Source organism: Ascidia mentula, chromosome 1, assembly GCF_947561715.1.
Source record: "Ascidia mentula chromosome 1, kaAscMent1.1, whole genome shotgun sequence".
NCBI lineage: Eukaryota > Metazoa > Chordata > Ascidiacea > Phlebobranchia > Ascidiidae > Ascidia > Ascidia mentula.
In genome coordinates, this window is record NC_138566.1 from 20022575 (window position 1) to 20048341 (window position 25767).

Sequence of the window (25767 nt, forward strand, 5' to 3'; positions counted from 1 at the left end):
TCTAAAAATTGCCGTTTTAGTTGAGGAATTTATTGAAACATTTTCTTTTTAGGCCAAATGACACTGTCCAATCTGACGAGGGCGAAATAGGTAACCTTAAACTATCACCTGCAAATTAAATGTGATTGTAATCCTTTCGATAACTTACAGGAAGCAGAGAACAAGCAGATTCATCTCCATCGCCGTACAGTCGTTTGTTAAATGACCTTACAGACGTGACTATCAGCCAAACCAGCAAACCAGGCTGCTACATGTATCATGACTGATTAAGCTTCGAAAAGAACTTTTACCACTGCTGTTGAACATTATGGGGACGCCGGTTACCTCGGATTGTTTAAATGCGCACCAGGTCCAAAGCCGTACGTAAATCTTCCGTTCAAATTTAGTCTGCAAATTGTGTCACTGCGAATAACTCGAAAAAAAAAACATTTCTACCATGTGTGCCTGACTACTTGGTACAAATATTGCGACTTTTGCAAACCACACAAAGTGTGGGTTGATCTTGTTAAATCAATGTAGCTTGGTTTACAACGTTAATTAGCACTACATAAATGATGTCTTGCGCAGTAAAAAGCAGCAACAATAAAGTTAAGATCTGAAATACAGCCGAAAAGAGCATAATCGGTGCCAACAGTAAAGTAAAACATTTCATTGTTTGCAAAAAAAAGTTTTGGTTGATTTACCGTTTCAATTTAACTGACGAGAAATATTTTGGAGGTACTCGCTAAAATGGGGGGTTTAATCTCTTCGATGTGCATCAGGCAGAAAATTAAAAAAAGGTATTCAAACAAATTGCATCTCCCGATTCATTAACTTAGTTTTGCGTTGGGTTGAGCCAGTAACCACCTGCGAGGCGTTCAGTAATACGCTCCAGCAAATTTAGGCTCCAGCGGTCGCACAGTTGGCGGCGCCCGACCCTGCGTGAAGCGCCGAAAGTTGATTCTGCAATTAAAACCGACCGTTAGTCATTAACCGCTTATCAGTTTGGTCTTATCGAGCGACTGCGTTTGCGCTCCCACCCGCTGAAACAGTTTTTCTTTTATTTGTGCAACAACAAGCAAAATCATGGCAAAATGTTACTGTTTGTTCTCTTCAAACCACAATATCAAAAACACTAAACGAATGCTTAAAAAACAGGTTGCAACCAGTGGTTTGAATGAAACAAATAACTTTTCCGATGTACAAGTTATTTATGGCAGCTTAGCATGCTTTGCGCAGGGTATTCGATGTACTTTTGTTGTGTAAAAAACGTATTTTGTTCGACGAGGCGCCAGGTATACAAAAAACAAGACACAGTCAAAACGTCACACCACAGTATGTATCGGGTACGGTTAAGATCAAGTGTCAGTTTAACAAAAAGTCCATCGTCTGCGCCAGACAATCACCGACGCGGCTGGGCGCTGGTTAGATGTTGCATGCTTTGGTACCTGTTGTTGGATTCATTCGCAGGCGAAGCTGCGTTTGGTCTCTCCATAATGGCACTAGTTATGTCGCTTGGAAGTGTCGAGTCTTTCTTCAATTCGCCGATTTGTCTCCAAATTCCAAGGTAATTTGCTGCATAAATGGAAGTATGTGTTATGTGGTCATCAAGTTGAAGCTGCTACACAGTCTCTTACCCATCCAGAGGTAAACTTGACCATCATCACCACTTGAAATAACGATGGTACCCAGGTCATTCCAGGTTACATTCACCACCTGTGTTTCAGTTCACAATATTAACCTCAGGGTAGCAACTATTGTGGTTCAAAGCCATAACACTTACGCATCTTTTTATGGTAAGTAAGGGGGTTGATATTGGTTTTGCTAATAATTGGCAATAAAAAATAATTTAATGGCTTTGCATACATGAAACAAGCGTATAAGTCAGCTTGTATTTTGCAACCACAATTAAAATCTTTTCCACCAATATTGTTTATCAACTGTTTGCATTACTGGAGATGAAACAGGCAATGACATAACATTCTATTAATAATGATATTTCTGTTAATTTACTGTTACAAACTTTGCAATGGTGTTCATTAAAATGTGCCACTTGATCATATGTTAATAGGGTTGATCCAGAAGTGGAAATTTCATTGCTGGAAAAGAAACCAAATAGCAAATATTAAACTTGGAAAAAATAATTTTAGCACATTTTACCTTGAAGGTTTTAGGTTAAAGATATACAAATCCTCTGAAGCAACTGCAAGTACATGATGTTTGCGTCCAAGATTGGGAGCAAAACACAAATCAGTGACAGCATCCGTCATGGACATAATCGTTAAAACTTTAGACCACTCTCTGGTTTCAAAACAAATCTCTGTTACATCACAAACGCTACAAGAAAATGTGGACAATGGACCTTGATTGGTCGTTGTATTCAAAAATAAAAACTTTTCCACCAGCAGATGAAGAAGGATCATCACTACCAACTGCTATCATGGGCAAATGATTTCTTCGTCTGAATTGATGACATATGTTAGTTAAGTAAACATACTGCAAACAAATGGTATAAACATATATACATTGATGGATTCCATGACACACAGCTGCAGGATATTTTGCATTCAATTTTATTCTGAAGTGACCAATGCATCAGGTTCATTACATCAGGTGCTTCATAAATTCTAATCGTTCCGTTTGAAGAACAAGTGGCCTAACAATAAAAACATGAAAAGTCACAGGTTACAATTCAAAGATCATAATAAGTACTAATTAACATACAAGTTGAAGACCAAGATGCTTTGGTGCAAACTTTACATCCTTTACAGATGTTCTGCTGTCAACCAAGCTACCTTTATGAACCTTCAAATTAAAAAAGAGTGTCACTATGCAAGATTTTTGGTGCAAACAGCACAGAAAACAGCAGAACTCACCCAAACTTTGTCACCTTGAAGGTTTTCTGCAAAAGTAAAATAATGTGAACTACATTGCATCTAAATATATATATATATATATATATATATATATATATGGGTGCATACAGTGGCGCAACTAGCGGAATTTAAAGGGGACAGGCAAATATAATAGAATATCATCACCGATATCATTTGTTTCCACCGATATCATTTGTTTCAACTAAAACGACGCTTAAATAGGTCAAAACGTAAAAATAATAGTTCCATTGTGAGCCAGAAATTACATTTTTATGGAACAGTTCCATTATTAGAGGTATTGTTTTGTAACAATTACACTTTAGCACGCTTGAGCATATTTTCTCGCATGTCGTTCTTTCGACGTGTCTATATAGGTTACTATAGTATACTCTGCTTGACCAACTTTTGCGTCAGTTTCTTCTGTAACTACAACAGTTAGCCTCAATAACAATGTCTTGTCCACCGAAGAAAATGAGAAAAATTACGTCATTTTTTGTGGTGACGTATGGAGTAAATCCTTAGTAACAATCGAAAGATTACCGCCGTTTAGTAAATGCGAATATGATTTGGCGCTGTACCAACATACGCAGACAACAAAGGGACCTGGCATGCCGACAAACCAGCCCCCCTAGTTGCGCCCCTGGGTGCATATATACTGACCAGATTCCCGGTAATTGCACAGACAACGCACAGATTGGCAAATGTTTTTGTACTTTTTTTTGCATGCATTACCGATAATTTTTTGAGAAGTGTACAGAGGTTATAGCATGACATTTTCAAAAAAATGGAACACTGACCTGTTTCTTCCCATACTGAAGCGGTGCGATCAAAAGAACAAGTGGCCAAAACCTGTCCAAATTCAGGATGCGCCCAAGTTACTTTCCAGACTGATGCACTGTGTGTTTTCCAACTTGCAGTGCAGTACCACTCATCATTATCATCGAGATCCCAAACCTAAGAAACATAGTCATTAGACATGCTGTTGTATTGTGAGACAAACAAAATGTATACCTTAACACTCTGGTCGCTAGAGCAAGTGGCCATTCTCTTTCCATAAAAGTCAAACGAGACATCATGAAGCAAATCCTTATGATCCGAGTTAATCCTGTTTACCATGTAAATATGGTCTAATGTATTACATCCATCCATTGCTTATAACCACTACACCATTACCAATTTTTAAACAACTGATAACCAAACAACAAGTAGGCCTATTTCACTAACGAAAACGAGAAAGAAATGAAAAGTAAAACAATAATCTGCATGCACCACAATTTCCAAATGGTAAAATGCTGTGCAATTTTTAGCTTTACATTTACATAGTTTCCACATTATATGAAAAATATTTTACATTACTTTGGAGGAAGCCAAGCATTAAAAATGCCAAATTATCAGCATTCTACATATATAATTCATTACTGCATAACAGTTGGTACATGCCACAAAACTATCACTGTATATCATCAAAAGTTGGCAAATAACAATTTATTTGAAAACCCATTAGAACTGGTTAGAACCGAGGTGCCATACTATGATTTCTATGGTGCCACACTGGGATTTCTTTCATTTGCAAGCACTTCTTCCAATCATAATTAAACAGCTTGTTATTATTTGGCATTAATGTATTGTTACGTCACAGACCTACCAGGACTGTCTACTTCACTGCGTTTCGTTGGAAACTGTCAGTTGCGGAGATTGAAAAAACATGTTGTGATGATGTGCGGAAGGTTACTAAAGTTCAAAAAAAGGGATTAGCTTACAATTGGAAACAATAGCCCTGTTTACATGAAATGGTTTGCGAACGAGCTTGCGGCATCGAGCCGTGAAGAACTAATATACCATAACGAGCGAGCTTCGGGGCTCAATTTACATGATCGCGCGAAATTCGGTTCTCGCAAAATGGATATGGCGGCAACGGATAGTTTATTGGAAGTTAGGGCTCTACTTTTACTTCATAATTACCAAAAAGGGTGCAAACGAAGAAAGGCTTTGCTGTTGTTACATGTCAATGCGTTGCTTTCTCACAATCGAAGACTTGAACGGCCGTGGCGATTGCAGAGGTGAGATATTGGTGGTATTTATGGGCCAAACTTTATGCTTACTGGAATACAGTGCTTCGCTTTGCATTCATAGTTTTGTATCTTGGTTAAGTTAAATGTTATTTTCGTTTGTTTTAGGTCAGGACAATGGTGGGATGTTATAGTTCCCGGTTTTAATGATTCCCAGTGGTTGACCCATTTCAGATTGAGTAAAGAATGCTTTGGGTGTTTGTGTGAAGAAGTGTGGGAGTCAGGACTTTTCTTTCTTCAACACTTTTTAACAACTCTTGTATTGCTTCGTTGGTCCAAATTACTTTTTCGCAATATTTTTGTCATTTTTTATGAAATAAATATTAATACCAAGCACACAAATTAAAACCTCAAAACGAATATCTTCGAAAAACATCAACAAGCAAACCTAACCTAAGTTGATTTTGCCGCCAAATTTTTCGAACAGCTGGTTCGCGAAAAGAAGCTAGTTGGGCGAACTAGCTTCCGAACCCACCCCTATTAAGCTAGTTCGCCGAAACCGCTTCCGAACTAGCTTGGGCTGTGATGCGTAACGCTTTTTCTGATAATGGCGGGAAGCGGGTAAGAAGCGTGCCGCGAACCCGCTTTAGACGTCCATGTAAACAGGGCTAATGTTCATTATTGTTGCGCCTGTACTTGCTTAGGTTAATCGTACGCTGCATGTCACATTAAGCCTTGTCAGACTGAAAGTTATTTCGTTGGCATACGAGCTACCGGTGTAAAAAATAAGCACTAACATTTTGTTTCATATGCTCTTGGCTACATTTGAGGCGAGGTTAAAAAAAATCCTTGGTTCGGAACGTTTTCAAATATGTCGTCAAAGTTGTCGCATTGAATGCGCACTTGTTTAGGTTGACCGCAGCTGTATGTCACATGGCCCCCTGTCGGACTGAAAGGTATTTCGTTGGCATACGAGCTACCGGTGTAAAAAATAAGCACTAACATGTTCTTCCATATGCTCTTGGCTACATTTGAGGCGAGTTAAAAAAATTTCTTGGTTCGGAACATTCAGAAATATGTCGTCAAAGTTGTCGCATTGAATGCGCACTTGTTTAGGTTGACCGCAGCTGTATGTTACATGGCCCCCTGTCGGACTGAAAGGTATTTCGTTGGCATACGAGCTTCCGGTGTAAAAAATAAGCACTACTGTGTTGTTCCATATGCTCTTGGCTACATTTGAGGCGAGTTTAAAAAAATCCTTGGTTCGGAACATTTTCAAATTTGTTGTAAAACTTGTCAGTGTATTTGTGCTAACTTCACAGTTTATAGGTGTTCAAAAATTTAAATTATGTAAGTATCGATATTGTTTTAAAAATATTGCTGACTTTGTTGATTGAAATGTTTGTTTTTAATAACTCATTTTTTTTTTGTCACGAGTTACTGCAGAATTTGTGTGAACGCAATCGTCTGAAGTCGTGTTCACTAATGCGTGAAATAATTTCGGTTGTAGCTTATTTCGATTTCGCCGAAATGACGGTAGTTTAAATAAAACACATGTTATCTAATACCATGGTATACCAACATTGATATACTATGCTATTACTGTATAACCCCGCTTAGATCTGCAGAAGTGCCCTTCTCTGACCAACACCACATTTTTTGTTGTTGTTTGTGTTTTCTCCCGCCACTTGCTTTGTGACGTCTGGCGGCTGTGACGTAACAGGGTAACATGATTGCAACATAATAACATATACTCTGGCTATGTTTTTAATGTTAATATTTTACGTGCAATTTATTCAGGTAAAGTAGCCTGACTTACGTAATGAATCAATAAATTATTTTAAAACTAAATTCAAAAGCATAGCCTGACTTTCGTGATTACGCTGACTTACTTTTTTATAAGAACGACAAAACAAGTTGTGGAATTCAAGTCCTTCCCCGTAACACAGGTTGCAATTATCAGGCAGACTGAGTAACTGTTGTTCTACAGTTAGGTATTATAGTCTTTTTGGGTGGCAGAGTGAAGAATGAACGGGTAATACAGTAGGAGTATTTATAACAGGTTGAAGGTCTGTCGTCGAGTCGGATGCCAGAAGCTGTGGGAGTTCTGCAGGAAAGCCTCCGTCTGCTTTCCAGTTGATTGAGGAATCAAGTCGGGAAACTTGCGTGGTGCAACACGCACGGATACTTGCGTCGAAGTGCAACAGGCGCAATAGCGAAAGTCTGGCAGTTCTGACACAAAATAACGAAAGTCAGGTAATTCTAAAGCACAATCACGAAAGTCAGGTATCCAACACACAATCACTCAAGGCAAGCTGCTTTCCCGGAATAAACTTTGGGAAACATTGCTGTTGAAGTCAGGCAGGTAATAAGAGTCAGACAATTTATTACATTCAGATTAGTGCTCATAGCCCGAAATCGGTGCCATGCTGGCATTTTACTTTGTAGTAACTATACCATTGGATCCCTATAATGTTTAAAATAAATTATTTTTTATAAAATCCGCAGTTGAAATTATGTAGGACGGTGACTGCGTTCCAGTCTGCAGAATATGGCAGTCCGCGTACAACGAAAGCCCGCGTACAACGAAAACGATAAAATGTCTTTGGTGCTTTCCGTTAGTTGATTTATGTTTAGACATTCGTGTGTCAAAATAATTTTCGAGTGCAGTCAGAAAAAATTACCGTGCAAACAAAAAAAGTTAAAGAAAAACTTGCGCGTGCAGCTACCATACTCTGCAAACTGGACTGCGCTAAGGCACTTGGGGAATTCCAATCTGATAGGCAGACATACTATTATTTTATTCCAAGTAAATACAAATTGTTTATTTAAATTTATGCTTTATGAGGATGCCAATTTTCCGGAAAAGCAGTGACCTTTTTAAGCAGCTCATCCGAAAATGTACAACGAGAATAATTTTTTTTGCGGAGAAAGGGACATTTGCGACAAGTTTCGTTTGGAAGGTTTGCAATTTGTTGTTTTAAATATAACTGATCCATAAAACTAAAGTAACTGGAAAATAGGCAGATTTACCAGAGAAATAAAATTCCTTTACATTACCCAAGGAAATGAAGGCCAATAAAAGCTGTTGGGGACACAATTTTGTGCCATTTTGCTCTGGAATCGCTTGTGGAATTTTGATATCAATTGGTTTGTACCTGGCATATCTGGGATTTGGATCTGAAGCCTTGTCAAATCAACTATGGATGGAAGCGAATCATGACAAATTTCGCTGGGTTGACAGAAGTCCATCTAACGGAGGATCTCGTGAATTACCTCGTGAATATAATGGTAGGTCTAATATTTAAGTATGTTACTGTTTTTTGACAAAAAAACATTAAATCAAGAAGATAGTATGTTAAAACACAGTCAATTCTAATTACATTTTAAGTCCTCGTATAGTACTATGTTTGCTAGGCCCCACACTGATCGATTGGAAAGAATGATGTGTGCCGAGTATAAATCTTTTTTTCAAAAAAATCATTATTTTTTCGACAATCCACGCTAAAATAATTGGCTAGTGCATTAACATGTGAAAGATTTCAGTTAATTCGTGCAATTAACGTTCGCCAAAAAAAACCTTAGCGCAAATTACATACTTTCCAGTCTGGGGTCCCACCTTGTAACAATCTACAGGTTATCTATGTCTCACCTTGTAATACAACAGGTCTACCTTGAACCTAATATTTAGTAACTAGGTACATGATGTAGACTAGGACCTTTAAATAAAGTCCTGAAATATGAGAAGTAGAAGCTATGACAAAGTGAATCTGTAGCATTAGATGGTGGGACTCAGTGAAAGTGTTAAATTGTGATTATTTATTTATACTATTATTTTCTGCTTATTTAGTTAGTTCTGCGGACAGGGTGTGTACACTCACTGTTTCGACCTGTAAGGTCTCATCAGTGCAGCTGTTGAAGTGGCACTGTGATAGCTTCTACACTAGCAGGCACACTAATTTCCACAGTGGTTCGTCTCTGTTGTTTGGTACATAGTATAGGGTACCCAACAGATCGACGTTGACCGGAACGGTACTACAAAGTGGAAATTAGTGTGCCTGTTAGTGTAAGCTAGCACAGTGCTACTTCAACAGCTGCACGAAACAGTGTGTGTGCACACCCTGTCTGCAGCTCTCCAATATTATGGCTTTTTTGCACATAGTTAATTCTTTTTGTTCAGTATAGCCAAAGTTATGAAATAACTGCATGTAGCCCAAGGACCATGGGTTGCCGATAATTGACCTAGCCTGTATAGACTACAGTATTTACCACAAACTAATTTTTGTTACATTCAAGTGGAAAGTGTGTAACTCCATTATTTTCAAACAAATAATTTGTTTAAAAGTTGAAGGTCAAAAGGTCATTGAAAGAAAATTGTCACAAGATATCAGTTCAAACTCGAACAATCAGGATCTTGGAAATATGACCATTCCTATCGAAGTGCAACATGAAAGGCAATCAATTGAAGTATGGTTTTGTTTCTTTTCCCTGTATTTGTATCTAAATGCTTATTACACTTGTTTAGAATCCAGCATGGGAAATGAATTTAACTCCAATTCACATACCTGGTTTCCTCACTCAAGAACTGAAGCTGAAAAAGAAGGTTTATGTTGCCATTGTTAATCCATCTGCCATTACCTCACCTTTTCTCACAGTGATGGGTAAAACTTATGGAAGTGGTGAGTCTTAAACTTCCTTCAGTCAATTGTAAACTACACCTATGTGTATTCATTAAATATTTCTTTGTCTAGAATGGGCAGCCAAAGGTTTTGGGGACTTGGGCATATTTTCTCCTATTGGAGTCGATGCTGCAAAAATTCCAAACATAAAAAGCTATCATGTTTCAGGTAAGTGAGAAGTTTTTATTGATAATATCAGTGGTTCACATGCTACAACTATCGATTGCAGTTCCATCAAAAAATCCCCGTGACATTCAAGCTGCAATGCTTTATGAAGTGATAAACACCCTCTGCAGTGAACACATTGATACGCACCATCATTTTTTTATCGTGAATAGTAACACCTATGTTCGACTTCACCTCCTACTCAATTTCACCAACAGACTTGATGACTCCCATTCTCTATGGATAGGTAATTCTCATGTTTGAATATTGTGAATCAATTTTTTGCTTTCTATTAATATATTAAATAACTCAGATGTTTTGGGCACAGCCTACACCAGATTTAATGTTTTGCAATATGATAAGTCTTGGTATCTTTGATTGCAGGTCACAAAGTTTTAACAGACTTATTGGACAAGCAGTATACTAATGATCCTGACCACTACTGCTCAACTGGCCCAGGATTTATTTTGAGCAGAAGAGCACTTCAAAATACATGTCCACATATTGGTGTTTGTCAGTCTGATTATGCAAGTAGCAGCACACCTGCGGGTCTCCAATTTGCCCGCTGTGCCCTGCGCTTTTTAAACATGACTTGTATATACTCAACAAAGGTAAACTTTGGTCAATAATTTAAAAATAAGAATATTAAAAAAAGTGTTTCATACTTGGCATTCTATGTTTTACAGCAACTATTTTATGATCTTGGTGGCAAAGATTTGGTTGATCCCTATTCTGAACAGTGTCCATACAAAAACAGCATATCTGTGCATCCCATGCAAGACTCAACAGCGTTTTACAGGGTTCATCATTTTTCATTAGTACAAAAACTAAATGAAACTTCCAAGTATGACATTTTCTTCTATGATTTGTTCACATAAAGAGTTTTTCAATATTTTGTCACAATTATGTGTTTCAGAGCCAATGAATATTATCACAACATCATTCAGAATATGGATAGAGTGTTAGTAAAGGAAGGTGGAATGGCAGATGACCGACTTATTCTTGGACGACGGGGAAATGAAAACAAGTCAGCTTTAACTAACACTTGGATCATTTTAATAACCTCTATATGCAAAATTCTTATTTGACTTCAGGTATTTGCATGGAGATATTATCGCATGGGATCGTATTGAAAGCGATGAAAGTGCCCCCACCCTCATATATTCATCAAACAGTGCTGAACCTAGTCGTACGCTGACCAAGTCTGATGAAATTGTGTTGGATAAAGTCAAAGTAATGGCTCTCGAACATGCGAAGGTATAGCAGAACATACTACTAGCATAACTCACATTTTTTATAAATCTTCAAATCAAACAGTAAAGCCCATGTAACTGTATTTCTTAGCAGCATTCTATGCATTAGTGTTTAAAGTAGTCAAATGGAGGCAGGTGTTGTAAATTTTATTTTGACATCACTTCCTGTGTTTTCAGAAAAAATATGGAAGTGAGTCAGGAATAAAAACAAGCACAATATTTCGCCGTGTCGTACCTGGTGTTGGGTATCAATATATGGTGGACATTCAACAAAATAACATTGATGTGAGTACTTTATTTGAAAGCTTTCCACAATATCTTACGTATTTCCACTTTAGATTGCTACTGTAAGCTTTGATCAGCCATACGACAGAATGAGATCACTGAAAACTCAGATTGCACCAAATGTAAAAGTTAACTTTGTGTTGCCTTTGCAAGATGGTTCCACGTATTTTACAGAATTCATGCAGATGTTTGAGCAGGTAAAAAGATTTAAAAGTTATACTTTATTGTCATTATGCAGATTTTTTTTACAAACCTTACCGATAATAAAGTACACTTTGGATAAAGGTAGTGAAATTTTGTTCCGCAGTCCTGTATGTCTGTGGAGCGAGCTCAAAACGTAGCATTGCTTGTTGTTCTCTACCAAACCAAAAGCAACTATTCCAACAACAACTTTGATGAGAAGAAATCTGAAACCCTCAAGTTGTTGAACTTATACAAGCAAAAGTATCCAGAGTTATCACTAAGGTGAGAAACCGCATATATATAATAAGAGTCTGTAAAATCGCCCTCAACTTCAGTGCCACCAAAATATTTGAACAATGCCAATACTTTTAGGTGGATTAATGGTGGAAACAAGCCTTTTTCTAACATTGAGGGCATGGCAATGGCTGTAAAGGCTCTTCCAGCCGATACCCTTATATGTTCAACCAATCTGTTTGTACTGGTAAGAAGGCTATGCAATGCAATAATACTTTTGCTAATTACTGTACAGTAGAGGTATTTCAGAATATGTCATGATTTCAAAAATCTGGGAAATGGATTGTCAACAGATTCTGTGGCTAATAATTTAATTTTAAAATTTTATGATTCTTTAAAGCTGTAATAAATGAACCAGTTGCAATTGCAATCTAATTACAGTTTTGTAATGACAAATGTAACCACAAATAGTACTTTAAAAACCTGTCTGTGGCAGCACCAGATCTGATAAACATTGCCCGGCATTATAATAACTGTGTATGTTTAGATGGAGCCGGAATTCCTTCACCACGCACGTTTGAATGCAGTTCCGGGTGAACAACTGTACTTCCCTGCTTCCTTTCAGCGTCTTGAAAACACGGTTAGTTTGCTGTGTTCTTGGTTTTGGTTTTGGCAAAACACTGCCGATGAACGCAATGATGTAAAATTAAAACAATATTTCAGGAAGATGAGGAAGTCTCGAAAAAGTCTGGTTTTTGGCGCTCCTTTGACTACAGCTTATTTTGCGGTTACAAACAAGACTTAATCCGCGCTTGTGGAGGAGAAGCATTTGTCAGGTAGGTGTAACATATCCATGCAGTTCAATCTCTCCAATTACGTTTTCAAACAAGCAATTGCCGAAACTTGTTTGCATTTGAAATGGTTTGAGTATTGATTGTAACCACAGAGTACCTTACCGTGTTGTATTCTGTCACTTACCGGGCCTTGTTCGATAGTGGCGAAGACCTGTACGAGAAGGCACTTTCCTCGGGCCTTGACGTTTTTCGCGCACCCGAGCACTCACTGTCCGTTAGGTGGCACTCGAGAGACTGTCGGGTAGACCAACTGGCGAAAGAAGAGCGAGCAACTTGTGAGGAGTCGGAAAGACACGTGCAACTAGCAACTAGTTGGATCTTGCGGTAGCTGCTCGCCGTACTTACCAGAATTTATGCAGTTTTTTCGGAATATATTTCTACACCTCTCGTTTTAGACACTGTACTGCTGGATAACCCTAACTGCACTTTTCATGCTTGTTTCTTACTAATCTTTTTCTGCTTTACAGTGAGTAAGGTGCACCATGGTATTGATGTTTTTATTACGTCGTCATACTATGCCACGTTGGAGTGCTTGCTTCATCTTATTTATGTACTTTAAATGTAGCAACTAATACTCTTCTCGCTTATATCCACCGCAGCATTTATACTATTCAAACGTTTTGCAAATCTGTTAAAACAATTAAAAATTCGTACTTTTTTGTTAATTATTGAGTATTTTACGTCCTAACCATTTCTGTATGTATTAAGTGGTGTTTAGGGAAACAAGCCAGGTTGTTTAGCTGATGTGTGGTAAGTTGTGTTTGTGGTGAAAATTGTATCAGCGATTCGTAATTGCGAAAATATTTGTGCTTTACCGTGGTACCTGAACGTTGTTTCCTCCATTTTATTACTTTTATTGCACTTTTAAATATGAAAACTGCGGACCCGCCTTCATACAATGCGAATGACAAAATACGTTGTTTGTTCTGCCCTGGTCACAATCATGCGACAGAACCGTTTCGGTAACCTCCACATACTTCCCCCAGTGAGGTCCTGTTTTCTTTGTTGACAATAAATCGTGACTTGCCACAAAACGAAGTGTCGCGTTTCGTGTTTTAACAATGGCAGGGTTCGGGAAGGTCGTCTGCTCAGCGGACCGTGTCCAAATATTGACACGAGCATACGTTGTTCATGTGTATTTGTGTTGTTCTATTATAGGCGAGCGCAGTTTGCCAAAGCAGCGTCAGTGTTATATCTACGTGCTGTTGGACACCTGTTAAAGTTCTCTGTTTCACTGCCACGTTTGTTATAATGCAGAAGCGAAAGACGCCCCTGTCTGAGCAGAGAAGCAATGCAGGAAATCCAAACAAAAACCTCGCTAAGTTGGCGAGTTTTTTCGGAGATGGGTAAGAGAGAATTTGTTGTTGAGTCGAACTTTGTCAAAACGCTTCTTGCTTTTCCAGGGTCAATCTCCCACGCGTCCAGTCACCGGTAAGACGTTAATTTACTTCATCAACTGTTCACGTTTAAGTTTTATTTGAATGCGATTGATAAGAAATCTCAAATGTCCATCTGTATTGTTAAACAAATGCTTCGGTTGTTGGTTGTAAAGTGAAATGTAATTTCCCAAATTTTGCTGTTTATGGGCAAATGACGAAATGTCTAAATGTGTGTTATATCTTATATATCAGCATTAACCTTCTTATATATTATTTCCATAGACCTTGATCACTTAAACCAATACAACTACTGAGTTTTAACCGCAGTTACCGTCGACAAACACTGGAGTAAAGCGCAACATCTCCGACGACTTTAAAGTGCCACTAAAAGGGCCTCAAACACAGACACGCCTTGTCGGCCTCCCCGTGGACCTCGCCACAGCCAGGGTGGGTAGTTTTTATTGTATTTTACCGCACTGTATCCTCACCGTATATTTTTATTGACAGAACTTGAGATCAGTTGTACTCGGTTACGCTACACAGTCGTTCACTACCGACTGGAAAAAGTTTCACTTCGCTTTTCGCTCGCCCAAGTCAAAAATTCCATATGGACTGGACGCATCGTCTGTAAGTGTTGAGCGAATGTGATTTCCAAACTCTGTTTGAAGAAAAATTCTCTTGTAGCCTGGCCCGCGTGCATTAACACTTGGAGTGCAAGCTTACGTGCTAAAGAGCTTGATGTTTGCATCGGATGGAGGTTCTGACGAAACAACTTATTATGGAAAATCGTAAGTAGTCTCCAGGCTGCAGGCTGGTCCGTAAAGGCTGTGTAAACACAAACTTACTGGCTCGAAACGCAAGAAGACGAGAAAGCTAGTGTTGTGTTTTTCACAAATTATACCAGAATTTTCTATAATCTGTTTTGGAACAATAAACATGGAAATCTTTTGCAGTTCACCAAAGCCATCGGCTGTCCGACAAGAAAACGCTATCGTCGACGCATTTGTAGACATCATATGGAAATGTGCCATTCCACTAAACAAGCAGAAGGAAAACAACAGCGGCACTGGGGATAAAAGACAAGTGGTGGTCACTCTTATTGGCCAAGAACCCGTATTCAAAACCAAGGGATATTTTGTTGTGGACGGTTTCACAGAAAAGGTTTGTTTCAGTGTTGCGTTGCACTGCGCTGTTACCGAACAACGGGAGACTGTTTTTCGTAGTTATGGCTCTTTGCGATGTACACCAAGAGCGACTTGAAGAAGTTCATTAGAAGAAACATTCACTACGTGAGAACAATTTAAAAGGATCGTATCATTTCGATGGTTAAAAAAATATATTTTAACAGTTTTGCGACCGGGCGTATCCTGGGGCGGTGATGTTGTTATACAGCATGGTGCTTTCCCGCACTTGCGAAGTCGTCAAGAAGGACATGGGACACCGACAAGACGCTCTACTGACTGAATATGCGCGCTCGACCCAGGTTACTGATACATGCAATATGTTTCAGACAATTAAAACAAACAAAATCATATGTATTTAACAATAAGATTTAAAGAAAATATTTTTCGTATTTCTTTCGTTACTATTCGCCTCAAAGACCAACGTCGATGACCAGGTTTTAAACGCAAAGGATCCTTTTAGGCGCTAATTAATCTTGTGCTGACGGGTAATGCCGCCCCAAACCTGAACAACGGTGTTATACGAGTCGACTCCAAAGGAAAGCCACTGGACCATCCTCTGTTTGGTATAAGAAGCAGAAGTGAAATTGGGTTTCTTTTCTTCAACAAGCAGGAACACGAGAAGCGTCGTACCGAGGTTTGCCAAATTGTAAATATACTTCAAACATATAGGCTAAAACCGTGGAAACTCGGTAAGGATAAATATGAAATAGTGTTCCTCTGCATACAAGTTAATAGGATTTTGTCCAATGAAAGGCATAGGTTCTAAGATTTACCAGAAAAGTGATTATTTTGGGGAAATCGCCCAAGATTATTTATGAAGTAAATAACGACCCGCTTAAGTTCAGCCAATGATTTTATGACCCACCCAAAAATATTTGCCCTGAGCCGTGGCATTTGCCAAAGCAATACCTGGCGCAGTTTGCAGACATGAAGACGCCTTTCTTAGGAATGTACCGGCGTGAGTGTCATGTGTAACATGTCCCCATGTGTATTGCGTACCATACATTTTGGTCACAAGAAAAATCCTAAAAAATAATAAAAAAAAATCCTCGCAACCAAATATAACATTTGACTGAACATTTTATTTTATGTGTTGATGAAAACCTGTTAAAGGGAAGTCAAAAGAAAGATAAATTATTTGTTCATTTATTTATTTATTTCCTCAGGTTGGAAGCATGCTTAAAACACCGGTGTTACCCATCTGGATGACGCAAGTTAACGGGACTTACGGCATTCTTTTCTGCACGGCGCGCGATCTTGTAACCGACTGGAAAACGGAGCGATATTTTTGTCTTCATTACTTCAACGGACATTTTACGCAACAAGACGAAACGACGCTAACATTAGGTGAGTCACATAAGCACGTCAAACTTGTTAATTTAACATCTTAAATGTTTTCAACAAAATAAAGGTAGTTGGCTCGTGTGTTGAATCAGTTTTCAGTTAAATCTTGGTTTTCATGATGAAATCACTGCAGACACTCGAACCCGCGCCGACTGCATTTGCAATCCGGACCGCCAGATAACCATATGGGACGACGAGGAGGAAATAGAGAAAAAACAGCCGTCTCTTGAACTTTGTCTTTTCACAAAGTGGCCCGGAGCAGAGATAGATTGGAACGGGGAGACGCCTTACTACTGAACAAATCCTCAGTTCGTTGTGGATAAAAGTGTGTAACATTTTTGTCAGCGCTTGATTTTAATTTCTTAACTGATTTCTGGATAGATCGTGGGTTCTTTGTATTTTATATGTTACCTTTGTTGGCTTGACACTCTCCTAAATCCAAATAAGTAAACCCCTGATGAATTGGTACCTACTTCAATGACGTGTAATTTTATACGTGTAATTTATCCCTGAAAAAACACGGATTCCGTTTTTTGAAAACAAACTTGTTGTAATTGAACGTATCTTCGCAGTTTTAGCAATTTCCTCCAACTGTTTCTGCGCGACACATCTCCATGTAAAAATGTTTACTACAAGTATGCACGCTTGTACATATGCGATATCTGCTATGTATCGCGTAAAACCTTTGCGTTGATGTCATTTTACGTAAACAAGAGGGGACGAAAGAACATATAGAGCAACTAGAAAAAGGCAAGACGCACGAGAAGCATGAACAGGATGGGACCATAACAGTCGGTACGAGTTGAGAAACGCTAACAGCACAACAAACAAAAAAATACTGTTGGAAAAAGGAAAGCAGTCGATGTTTCCCATGATATTGAAGTTACAAATAATGTAAACTACGCATGTATCACTTTGAAATGTAAAGTCCGGCCAAACAATTAATTTCTGTATTTCCGTACTGACTTTGGTCGGAGTCATATTTCATATATACCTCAGAACAGGTTCTTTCCGTGCTAGTTGCAGTGTGAATGCCGACCGTAAATTGTGGGTATTCCACTTGCTTGTTAAGATCTTCTTTATCTTCGCTTTCCGATGTGCGACTGTGTTGCTTTTGAATGTACATCCCAGAAGCTTCGTAGCTTTCGCAATTAGGAATTTCGTCACATTCCACTGCAAGCAAATGTTACAACCTTGTTTCCTTTTTAACCAATTGAGTTCCAGACTTCTGATTGTCTTGCTTTACATTATAATTAAAATCTTGCTTTCATGCTTACCACTTTGTTTACGGTTGGGGATTAAGTACTTCTGGGTTTTCGTGTTTTGAAAACACCTTGCTTTTTTACTGTAACAAGCACAGTTGCTCGCAGTTACTTTATGTATTAACTTTAACTTACAGAGGCAGGTAATTCCAGGTATTTACCTGAACCGTTCTTCTGGTAACGTGTCGCAGTCCCGAGGGTTATAAGGAGGAAACCCACTTGGTGCATTATCCATGACTTGCACCTAGCATTACAAAAAAAACACATGATGCTTTCAACTGTGATCAGGAGGTCATGAAATCTTACCAGATGTTCTGGAAGAGGACGGTACACCTTTTTTTTCACGTAAAGAAAAGTCCGCCGCAATGCAAAGGTAAAAACTATCAAGGCGAAAATCGGTAACGCTGTGCCCAAAACTAACATTTCTGTAGCCAAGCCTGTTAAACAGCAGCCATATGTTAATCCCCAGGTGGCTTAGCTAGTCATTAGGTTTACTTGTTTGAATCTCAATGTACGCGGCTTGACTCAGGACTCCGAAACCATTGTTGGCAGCCACGCGGTATTTTGCTCGCACGCAATACGCTGTTCTAGGAGAAAGCTTTGTTACTTCACACTTCAGCGTCCCCGCTTCTTCCTGCAAAGGCCGAAAGGCAGTTAAAAGGCGCGGTCTCATGTATTTTACAATTGTACCTGATCAGGTTCACCTGGAATTTCCTCTGTGCATCGATGAACATAGTTCGTGTAGGTGTGATTTTGACACTTAACGTCGCCACCTACATTTAGTACCATTTAAAATATCACCGTTTCTTTAAGAAATAATTTATTACACTTTGTTGATTGCATAATATTTAATCCACTCTTACGTTTCGAAACAAAAACCTGATGTTCAACGTTTGGGTAAAGGGCGAAGTAATTCTTCGTTGGCACGAGTAACCTTGAATAAAGTGTAAATCCGCCATTTGCAATATTATCCACGGACAGGATTGGCGCGCTGAAGTTGCCTGTGAACAGTTCCATTCAAATAGAAATGTATGCCAAGCGCTTACGGTTCTTACTCTGAGTCGGATCATCGAAATCTATGACTGAAGAAGTGTAATACGGCGTACAGATACTGCAGTTATTTTTGGCACACTTGTTCAGGTGCAATGAAATCGGCTGGGAACACGCTTTAAATCGTATAATTTCTAAACAAACAGTTAAAAATGGTGAGTCACAGTAAGGAAGAACAATTTAAAAAGTGCGTATATATTACTTCTCTTGGTGTCAAACGGTAATTTGCAGCTTGTTTCTGCATTTGAAACTTGTAGAATACAATCGTATTCCCGCGCCCATTTGTGTGAATCTTGGCAATTGTCAATGCTTAAAACAGAGAAGTCGTTTCGCATTATGTTAACTATGCATCTTCAAGAACCACCTTTCACAAACAACAAGTATAACAGCAAGTTATATGTAGGTATAATGAAGAAACAGAGCTAACCATGATTGCACAAGTGTCGAACTTCTACTATTTCTCCACCAATCCGGTGTTTCCCATCGAAATTCTACAATTAAATCCATGGTACTGTTCGTAACTGTGGTGAGAGCTGCGAAAACACGGCACGTGATGTACATTTTCATTATCACCCACTATACAGTACCTGGTAAAGGGTTTTCTGCCTTCACTCCGACCAGCAAACAAAGAAAAGTAAGTCTGACCCAATCCATCTGAAGAAAACTGACTTCGTTAGTGACTCAGTGAACTCTTCGTACACAAAACGTTGCAAACTTTGCTGTTCACGATCTGTTATCGTTAAACGAAATACTGCAGACATTGTAGCAACGTGTCTTCTCAATTAATTAGAAAAAAAACAGGTTTAACGAGGAGATATGTTGATGTACGTCCGAGCAGAGCTTCGTAAATTCTTTTGTGAAGCCAAACTTTACGACCAGACAGCAAATATTGACTTTTGTCGTATATTCTTTTCTATTGTGACGCAGCCCGACCCAATTGCAATGTAACAAAATAAAACTGTACATTTGGTGTACAAGTTAAGGCGTCCATGTGATTTTAATTATTATTGTTATTATGTATGTCGTTGCATTCAACAAACGTTTAAACTTCAGAACCTCACATAAATTACATTTGACCACTCTTGCCTTGAGACCAAACTTACATCACAAAGCCCGATAGCGGGAATCGTCTATCATTCACATTAAAAATAAAACTGCAATTCCAAAACAAACACCGTTATTTTAAGAGTAGGCGACTGTATTGAATACATCAAACAAATCATTAAATTAATACATTTAGAGACAAAAACATCAGTTAAGTGTTAGATCACAAACTACTGTGAGTAACACAAACACCCTAGTTCCTTATTTGTAGAACACGTTAGGTGGCGCTGCACAGCTATGAAGCAGTATTCCATCGCGCGCTCCCGATCGGGGTCGACCTGCCGATTTACCATACCAATTGAAATTACCAGATTTCAATGGAAAGATAACCGGATCGTATTCCAATGCGGTGAGTTACACTGAAAAATTTGTTGACACGACATAGCAAATTTTTCGTCTTCCAGGATTGCCTGTATTCGATTTGAAGATGGTGACGAAAAATGTATCATTGTCAAGAATAACATAGGCTTGCATTTTCACAAGTCATTGCTTGTTTTGACATAAAATATATAATTATGAAATTTAAAAATTTAAAAATTTAAAAATTTTTTAAATATTTTTGGTCGTTTCAAAATTATTCCCTTCAATGTTTCTTATGCTGTTTATATCTCCACATATATTCTTGTCACGAAGGCGTTGTTTAATTTATTGAGCCGATCCCACATTTTATGGCTATACACGTTAATATTAGTGGTTTACTAAAATACACGACTTGTAGCAACACGAGTAAACATATTTCGGCGGCAGACAGATGTTGAATTGCTTTAAGAGGACAATGCAGTGAAAAATATCACGACGGTCCATGGTATCGATTAACCACACATAGAGGGGTCAGTGATCAGAACAATATTTTTCGCAAACGAATGCTGTTCTGTTTGCAAATCCTCTTCGTTCGCGTGTTCCTTACACCGTATTGTACGGACTGTGAGGTAAACGTTGGTCGTTGCCTGGCACCGCTAACCCGAAAGTAAAAAAAAACTATTTTTGGAAAAGATCAACTAAACCTCGCAAATACGATTCACGAGTTGCTTCGCAAGAAAAATGTTAACAGATGGTGGAAACCGCTTTGAAAACGGAAATCAAATTTTCTAGCAGTTGCGTAAATGGAAACCCTAACTTTCGGTTGCTTCGATGCACGGTATAAAGGCCAATGATTCTAATTCACCCTGGAGCATAATTTTTTGCCAAAGCACGCAAAAATGGCGTTATTTGTTTTTTAGTTGCTAAGTAGTAACAAGAAATAGAGCGAGATAACACGAAAAAGTTAGTAATCAAGTTTCAAACTGCTTCACATTTCCTAAAAATATTCACTTGTGCAATAAAAACAGAAAGGTTTGGAAGTGCGGAAACGATATTAGTCTGCTTTCTTGATGCCCTTGTAAAATTTACCTTTCTACACATAAGTTGTGTTCATATATTTCGCAACTATGCCTCAGCGAAATTTGAAAGAAAAATATATATTCAAAGAATCTAGGTATAAACATAATAAAGAAGCGTATACATTGCCTTCAAAGGTGAATATATTGTTACAACTTGTTTAGCAAGAGGCACGACCACAATGCATGTTTGGACGTCTATGTACAAATATAAAGTGTGATTGGATTTGGGTAGTTATGGTTATGATGATTTAAAGCTGTTGAAGGGTTACTGTACAGAGGACATGAGAAAGGGTGCGGTTCCTTTTGGGTTGTTATTACGACTTACTTACGCTAGGATTCAATTATGTACGCCACAAATACAATGCAAAATGTTTATTTCTGCTAACCACTGTGCGTATTTATTTTCGACGGGTTTGGTACAATTGGTGAGTATTTTTATGGAAAAGCGCTTCAAAAAAAAATAGATTTTGCTTGTCATGATTTTGACGGCTCAATTCGTTCTTTGTTTTCAAAGCAATTCATTCCAACTATCCAACTGTCTGTTATCACGGAGTTGTGTAGGATGACGTTTGTTGGTTGACAATTACAATTCAACTTTCAACCATGCTTGAAGTCAATTATTAACGCAAAACTTAAGGCAAGTACAGGCAAGCAGTCCTTGATATGTTTTGGTTTATTACGCAACAACACGACACAAATTTGACTTGCTTCGCAGCGGAATGTGCAAACAAAACCATGGTGTACCTTAACATCAAAGGAACAGACAACACTGAAGAAAATTAAGAACAACAACAAAAGTGTAAGACCGGGTGTTAGAAACTGACATCAATAAAAACACGGTTACACTGAAGCTGTAAAACATTTCAACTAATAAACTCAAACATACTGCAATATTTTCCCCCACATCCAGGCTACAATTCTCAACCAAACATAATGATGCTTTCGGCAATTGTCAAATAATCATCCTTTGCGAAACACGTGATGAGCTTCAGTGAGCCCAGTATGGACAACTATTTAGGTTCTGTTCCTCCATGTGATTGACGGATGTTATTCCAAAATCATGCTTGTCACACAGCAGTGGCGTTTTTGAATTAAAGTCGAAAAAGGGCGTTTTTTCCTTTTCTCCAGATTGACGCTTTTCTTGCAAAATAAGCAGGCTTTTTGCCTCAGATGTATTTTCTACAGCTTTTATCTTGCTGTAGTTGGCCATGGACTCTGATACAACTGTCTTCGAGCTGTCTGAATGTGAGGGACTAGCTCCAAACGCCGATGGGTCAGCGTAGTTTCCTGACAAAGAAGAATCGCTGGGAAGAGTCCCACATACTACGACTTTATCCAATTTGTTGTTAGAAGTCGAAGTCCTGTTTTCATTTATCATCGTCATATTATTTCCCGGCGGTGGAGAGCTCAGGGCCTTGCTGCTCAGCACATCTAAATGCACCAAAAACAATATACGTCTTCTGTTGTGTTTATTAAATCACGGTTTCAAGAAATTGCATTGATGATATGCGCAAAAGAGCCATAATAATCAATGCATTGATGAGATGTGAAAAAAGATAACACACTGGTAATTGAACAATAAAATTGTAAAACTTAAACATATCACGATAATTCCAATCAATCTCAGAAGACTCGCGTGTTTATTATAGCACCAAATGACAAAGCTACTCACCTTTAGAAAACGTTTCGCCAGTGTCTTTAGGTACTGTTTCTCTAACAAAGCGTAAAAAACAAATGATTAAAGAAACCACGTAGTAACTATAGGTAAAGGCAATGTGAGTAGATATCATATTGTTAGGCGTAGTGAGTACCGTCCGTGGGCAAGTTTAAACTAGTCATATGAACCAGGTGACGCTTGTCTAACTATTGGTTTTGCTTGCCCTCATTTCGAGCTACATCATGGAGGGGATACCCACCGCGTAACAGCCAACTTTTACGATATACGCAAAGACTATTCCGTATTTTACACTTCACTTAATTCTGCTGTGCATTATATAACGTGATAATTTTCAATGCCCGATTTCCAACAACGCCACATAGGTTTATATGTGTTGCCAATATTTCAACACAATTTATTCAATAAGTTGACATTGTTTTGTCTTACCTGGTATCTTGTGGAAGGTGCAAGCGGCTGTTCCAAACCGTCGCTAGAAGTACATGTACACAGTATTTAATTTAACTGATATGTCTGCATGTGGAAACAAATTGTTTAAGATATCATTAAAAAAAAGGTTTTCGCCTGAACGGCAAAAAGTTGAATTTTGTTTCAAAATTACAGCAGGACAAAATGGTTGAAGCTCAAACAAGTGATGATGTCATTTATCTGCTGGATAGCCTATACCAGTTAGGGCTGACAGCTACGAGGCTATTTAAATGCACATAGGTAGTACAGAGGACATGTTTATTACTTTGTAACCAACGTAAAGTTACGAAACAAAGGTTTATTATCATGTCAGTGACGTCATGTCTGCAAACAGTTGTCAAATAATTAAGTAGGACGAGTCGTTTCAATGAAACACGGTTGTTCACACGTGCGGTCAATGATGCTAGTCTCCTAATAAATAGCCTACCTTTAGGAAGTGTTTCGTCATCGACCAGAACCTTTTCGTCTGAAAATTGCGTTCTGAAAAATTAAGTAAACATTGGTTGGGACTTAGGTGATTATTGCCGTAAAACACAGGAATTAGGAAGTGATTAAAATCCATCACTATTTTTAGGGATGTTGCGTTTAGAGTTTCCATATCCAATGAAACCTAATGCCTTCCAGATATGTGCTGAAATTACCATACCGTGCTTTGTACTTTTTTATCAAATTCGGTCTTTTAGTTTTCATGTGACAGACTGCGGCAGACGTATTAATACTGTTTCTGTGACGCGTGCCTGTAAAGCTAAAAAAATTTAATGTCCACCAATGAGGTAAAAATAATAACGCAAAAAAATTTGGCCGACATAAATCGTTACGCTTTGCAAAGTTACTTGGCTAGGTTATTTTGTGACGTCACAGATATGAAATTACGCCACACTAAAATGTAAATTGAACCTAGTAGTTATGCAGCAACTCCTAACACAAAAGCAGCAACGGAACGCTTTGTTCACAAGTTTAAGCAATTTTCACGCCGATTTGAAAACTAAACTCTCCGATATATCCGAACAAATCCTATATCATTGCAATAACAATAATGTTAGCACAACAAAAATCTCAGTCGACCAATCAAAAAAGTTCCTGTATCCAACTGTCTTTTGGTCAATTCTGGTTTTGTAAAGTTTCAGTTAACTAAAAGTATATTTTTGTGTATGTAGTGTATTTTGCAGAAACAAACTTAAGAAACAAACAATTCCTTTGCAATGACGTGACACAAACTTTATACCTTAGGTCCGTTTCGCCAGCTTTGTTAATCGTACCAACTTGATTTTCACCTGTTTCGCTGTAGTTTTTCTGCATTAAAGCTGCAACAACAACCCTTGGAGGTTAATATGAGTTGCTATAATTTTATGCGAGGATCAGTTCTTTTTCATTCACTATTAGCCAGAGCTTTCCAAGCTAAAAGTGTCGCAACACAATGTCATTTAGGCGTCGCAAAACAAATTGCTTTTAAAATAGAAAGTTAACGTGTAGAAAGTGATGTTGCACAGCAAAAAAGTTTAAAAAGCTCTGCTTTGTGTGGCAAAATACTTATATCAACATACTTGGCCGTAAAAGTTCCAATTCGTCCACAATTTCGGCTTCTTCATTTTCTTCGAAACTCCTACAATTAAAATAAAAAACGGCCTTTAAAGTAAAGTCTATGAGGTTTAGGCATGTTATAGACCTGTAGGTCCGGTACTCGTGGCCCTCTTTTTTCATCATTGCGTCCACGTCGTTTTGCATTTTTACCTGCATTTTAAACACTATAACAATCAAGGGAATTTTGACCAGAAAGTTATGTAGTCAGTAATTACAAGTCAATTATTGCAAAATTTGAAACGGTCAAGAAAAACTTCCGACTTACCAGAAAATCGGCAAGCGTTTTGAAATCCTTAAATTTGCCATACAAACGTTTCACTGTGAATGCGATATGCACGATAGCGACAGTTACTGTCAACCCCATGATGCCAAAGCCAACGAACAACGCAACGGTGTTATCTGAAAACACAAATTCAATTTTTATCAACCAGTGTTGGCACAGTGACAATTGTGTCCACCATGCTACCCACCGGACAACGTCTTGACTATCGAAGAGTTAGTAAAACTCTTTTTATTATCTGCCATGTAATATCCGAATAAACAGTATTTAGTGTTTGGTTTCAAATCTTTGACCTCGAACATTCGCGGCGCCTGATTGTTGACGCAATCCTGAAGCAGTAAAATCCTAAGCATTAGTGTTGAGACAAATTGAAACAGGTACAAAATCCACAGGTCATGTAATTATATTGGGCAAAAACCTCTTGTAGTCAAATAAATTGAGGTAAGGATATACCTCATTTCTGGAAACAAAGCTTTCTTATCTTAAACGACACATCAATTTTTAAGTTATTGATTGAAATAATGCCAACAACTTAAATGCAAGA

The 25767-nt window shown here is 38.2% G+C and overlaps 3 protein-coding genes across 3 annotated transcripts; 2 read left to right on the plus strand and 1 right to left on the minus strand.

The window, feature by feature from the left end:
• Window positions 1-483: 483 nt before the first annotated feature.
• LOC145894951 (nucleoporin SEH1-like) lies at window positions 484-4070 on the minus strand. The gene is made up of 11 exons (XM_082983678.1): window positions 3867-4070; window positions 3653-3809; window positions 2856-2881; window positions 2704-2784; window positions 2505-2635; window positions 2342-2440; window positions 2140-2280; window positions 2003-2078; window positions 1617-1695; window positions 1428-1554; window positions 484-942 (listed from the first exon to the last, which is right to left on the minus strand). The coding sequence occupies exons 1-11, from the start codon at window positions 4002-4004 to the stop codon at window positions 858-860; spliced, it is 1140 nt and encodes a 379-aa protein (XP_082839804.1). The 5' UTR covers window positions 4005-4070; the 3' UTR covers window positions 484-857.
• A 3595-nt stretch (window positions 4071-7665) lies between these two features.
• Window positions 7666-13543, plus strand: LOC145891504 (chondroitin sulfate synthase 3-like). The gene is made up of 17 exons (XM_082981933.1): window positions 7666-7827; window positions 7930-8155; window positions 9210-9331; window positions 9390-9543; window positions 9616-9711; window positions 9773-9955; window positions 10093-10319; window positions 10395-10552; window positions 10625-10735; window positions 10803-10965; window positions 11139-11246; window positions 11300-11443; window positions 11554-11711; window positions 11802-11910; window positions 12211-12303; window positions 12387-12499; window positions 12659-13543. The coding sequence occupies exons 1-17, from the start codon at window positions 7708-7710 to the stop codon at window positions 12843-12845; spliced, it is 2472 nt and encodes an 823-aa protein (XP_082838059.1). The 5' UTR covers window positions 7666-7707; the 3' UTR covers window positions 12846-13543.
• Window positions 13544-13669: 126 nt separating this feature from the next.
• LOC145891520 (inactive ubiquitin carboxyl-terminal hydrolase MINDY-4B-like) lies at window positions 13670-17633 on the plus strand. The gene is made up of 11 exons (XM_082981934.1): window positions 13670-13863; window positions 13921-13948; window positions 14224-14343; window positions 14404-14523; window positions 14581-14684; window positions 14850-15057; window positions 15120-15185; window positions 15245-15379; window positions 15541-15714; window positions 16247-16427; window positions 16558-17633. The coding sequence occupies exons 1-11, from the start codon at window positions 13769-13771 to the stop codon at window positions 16719-16721; spliced, it is 1395 nt and encodes a 464-aa protein (XP_082838060.1). The 5' UTR covers window positions 13670-13768; the 3' UTR covers window positions 16722-17633.
• The last annotated feature ends 8134 nt before the right edge of the window (window positions 17634-25767 follow it).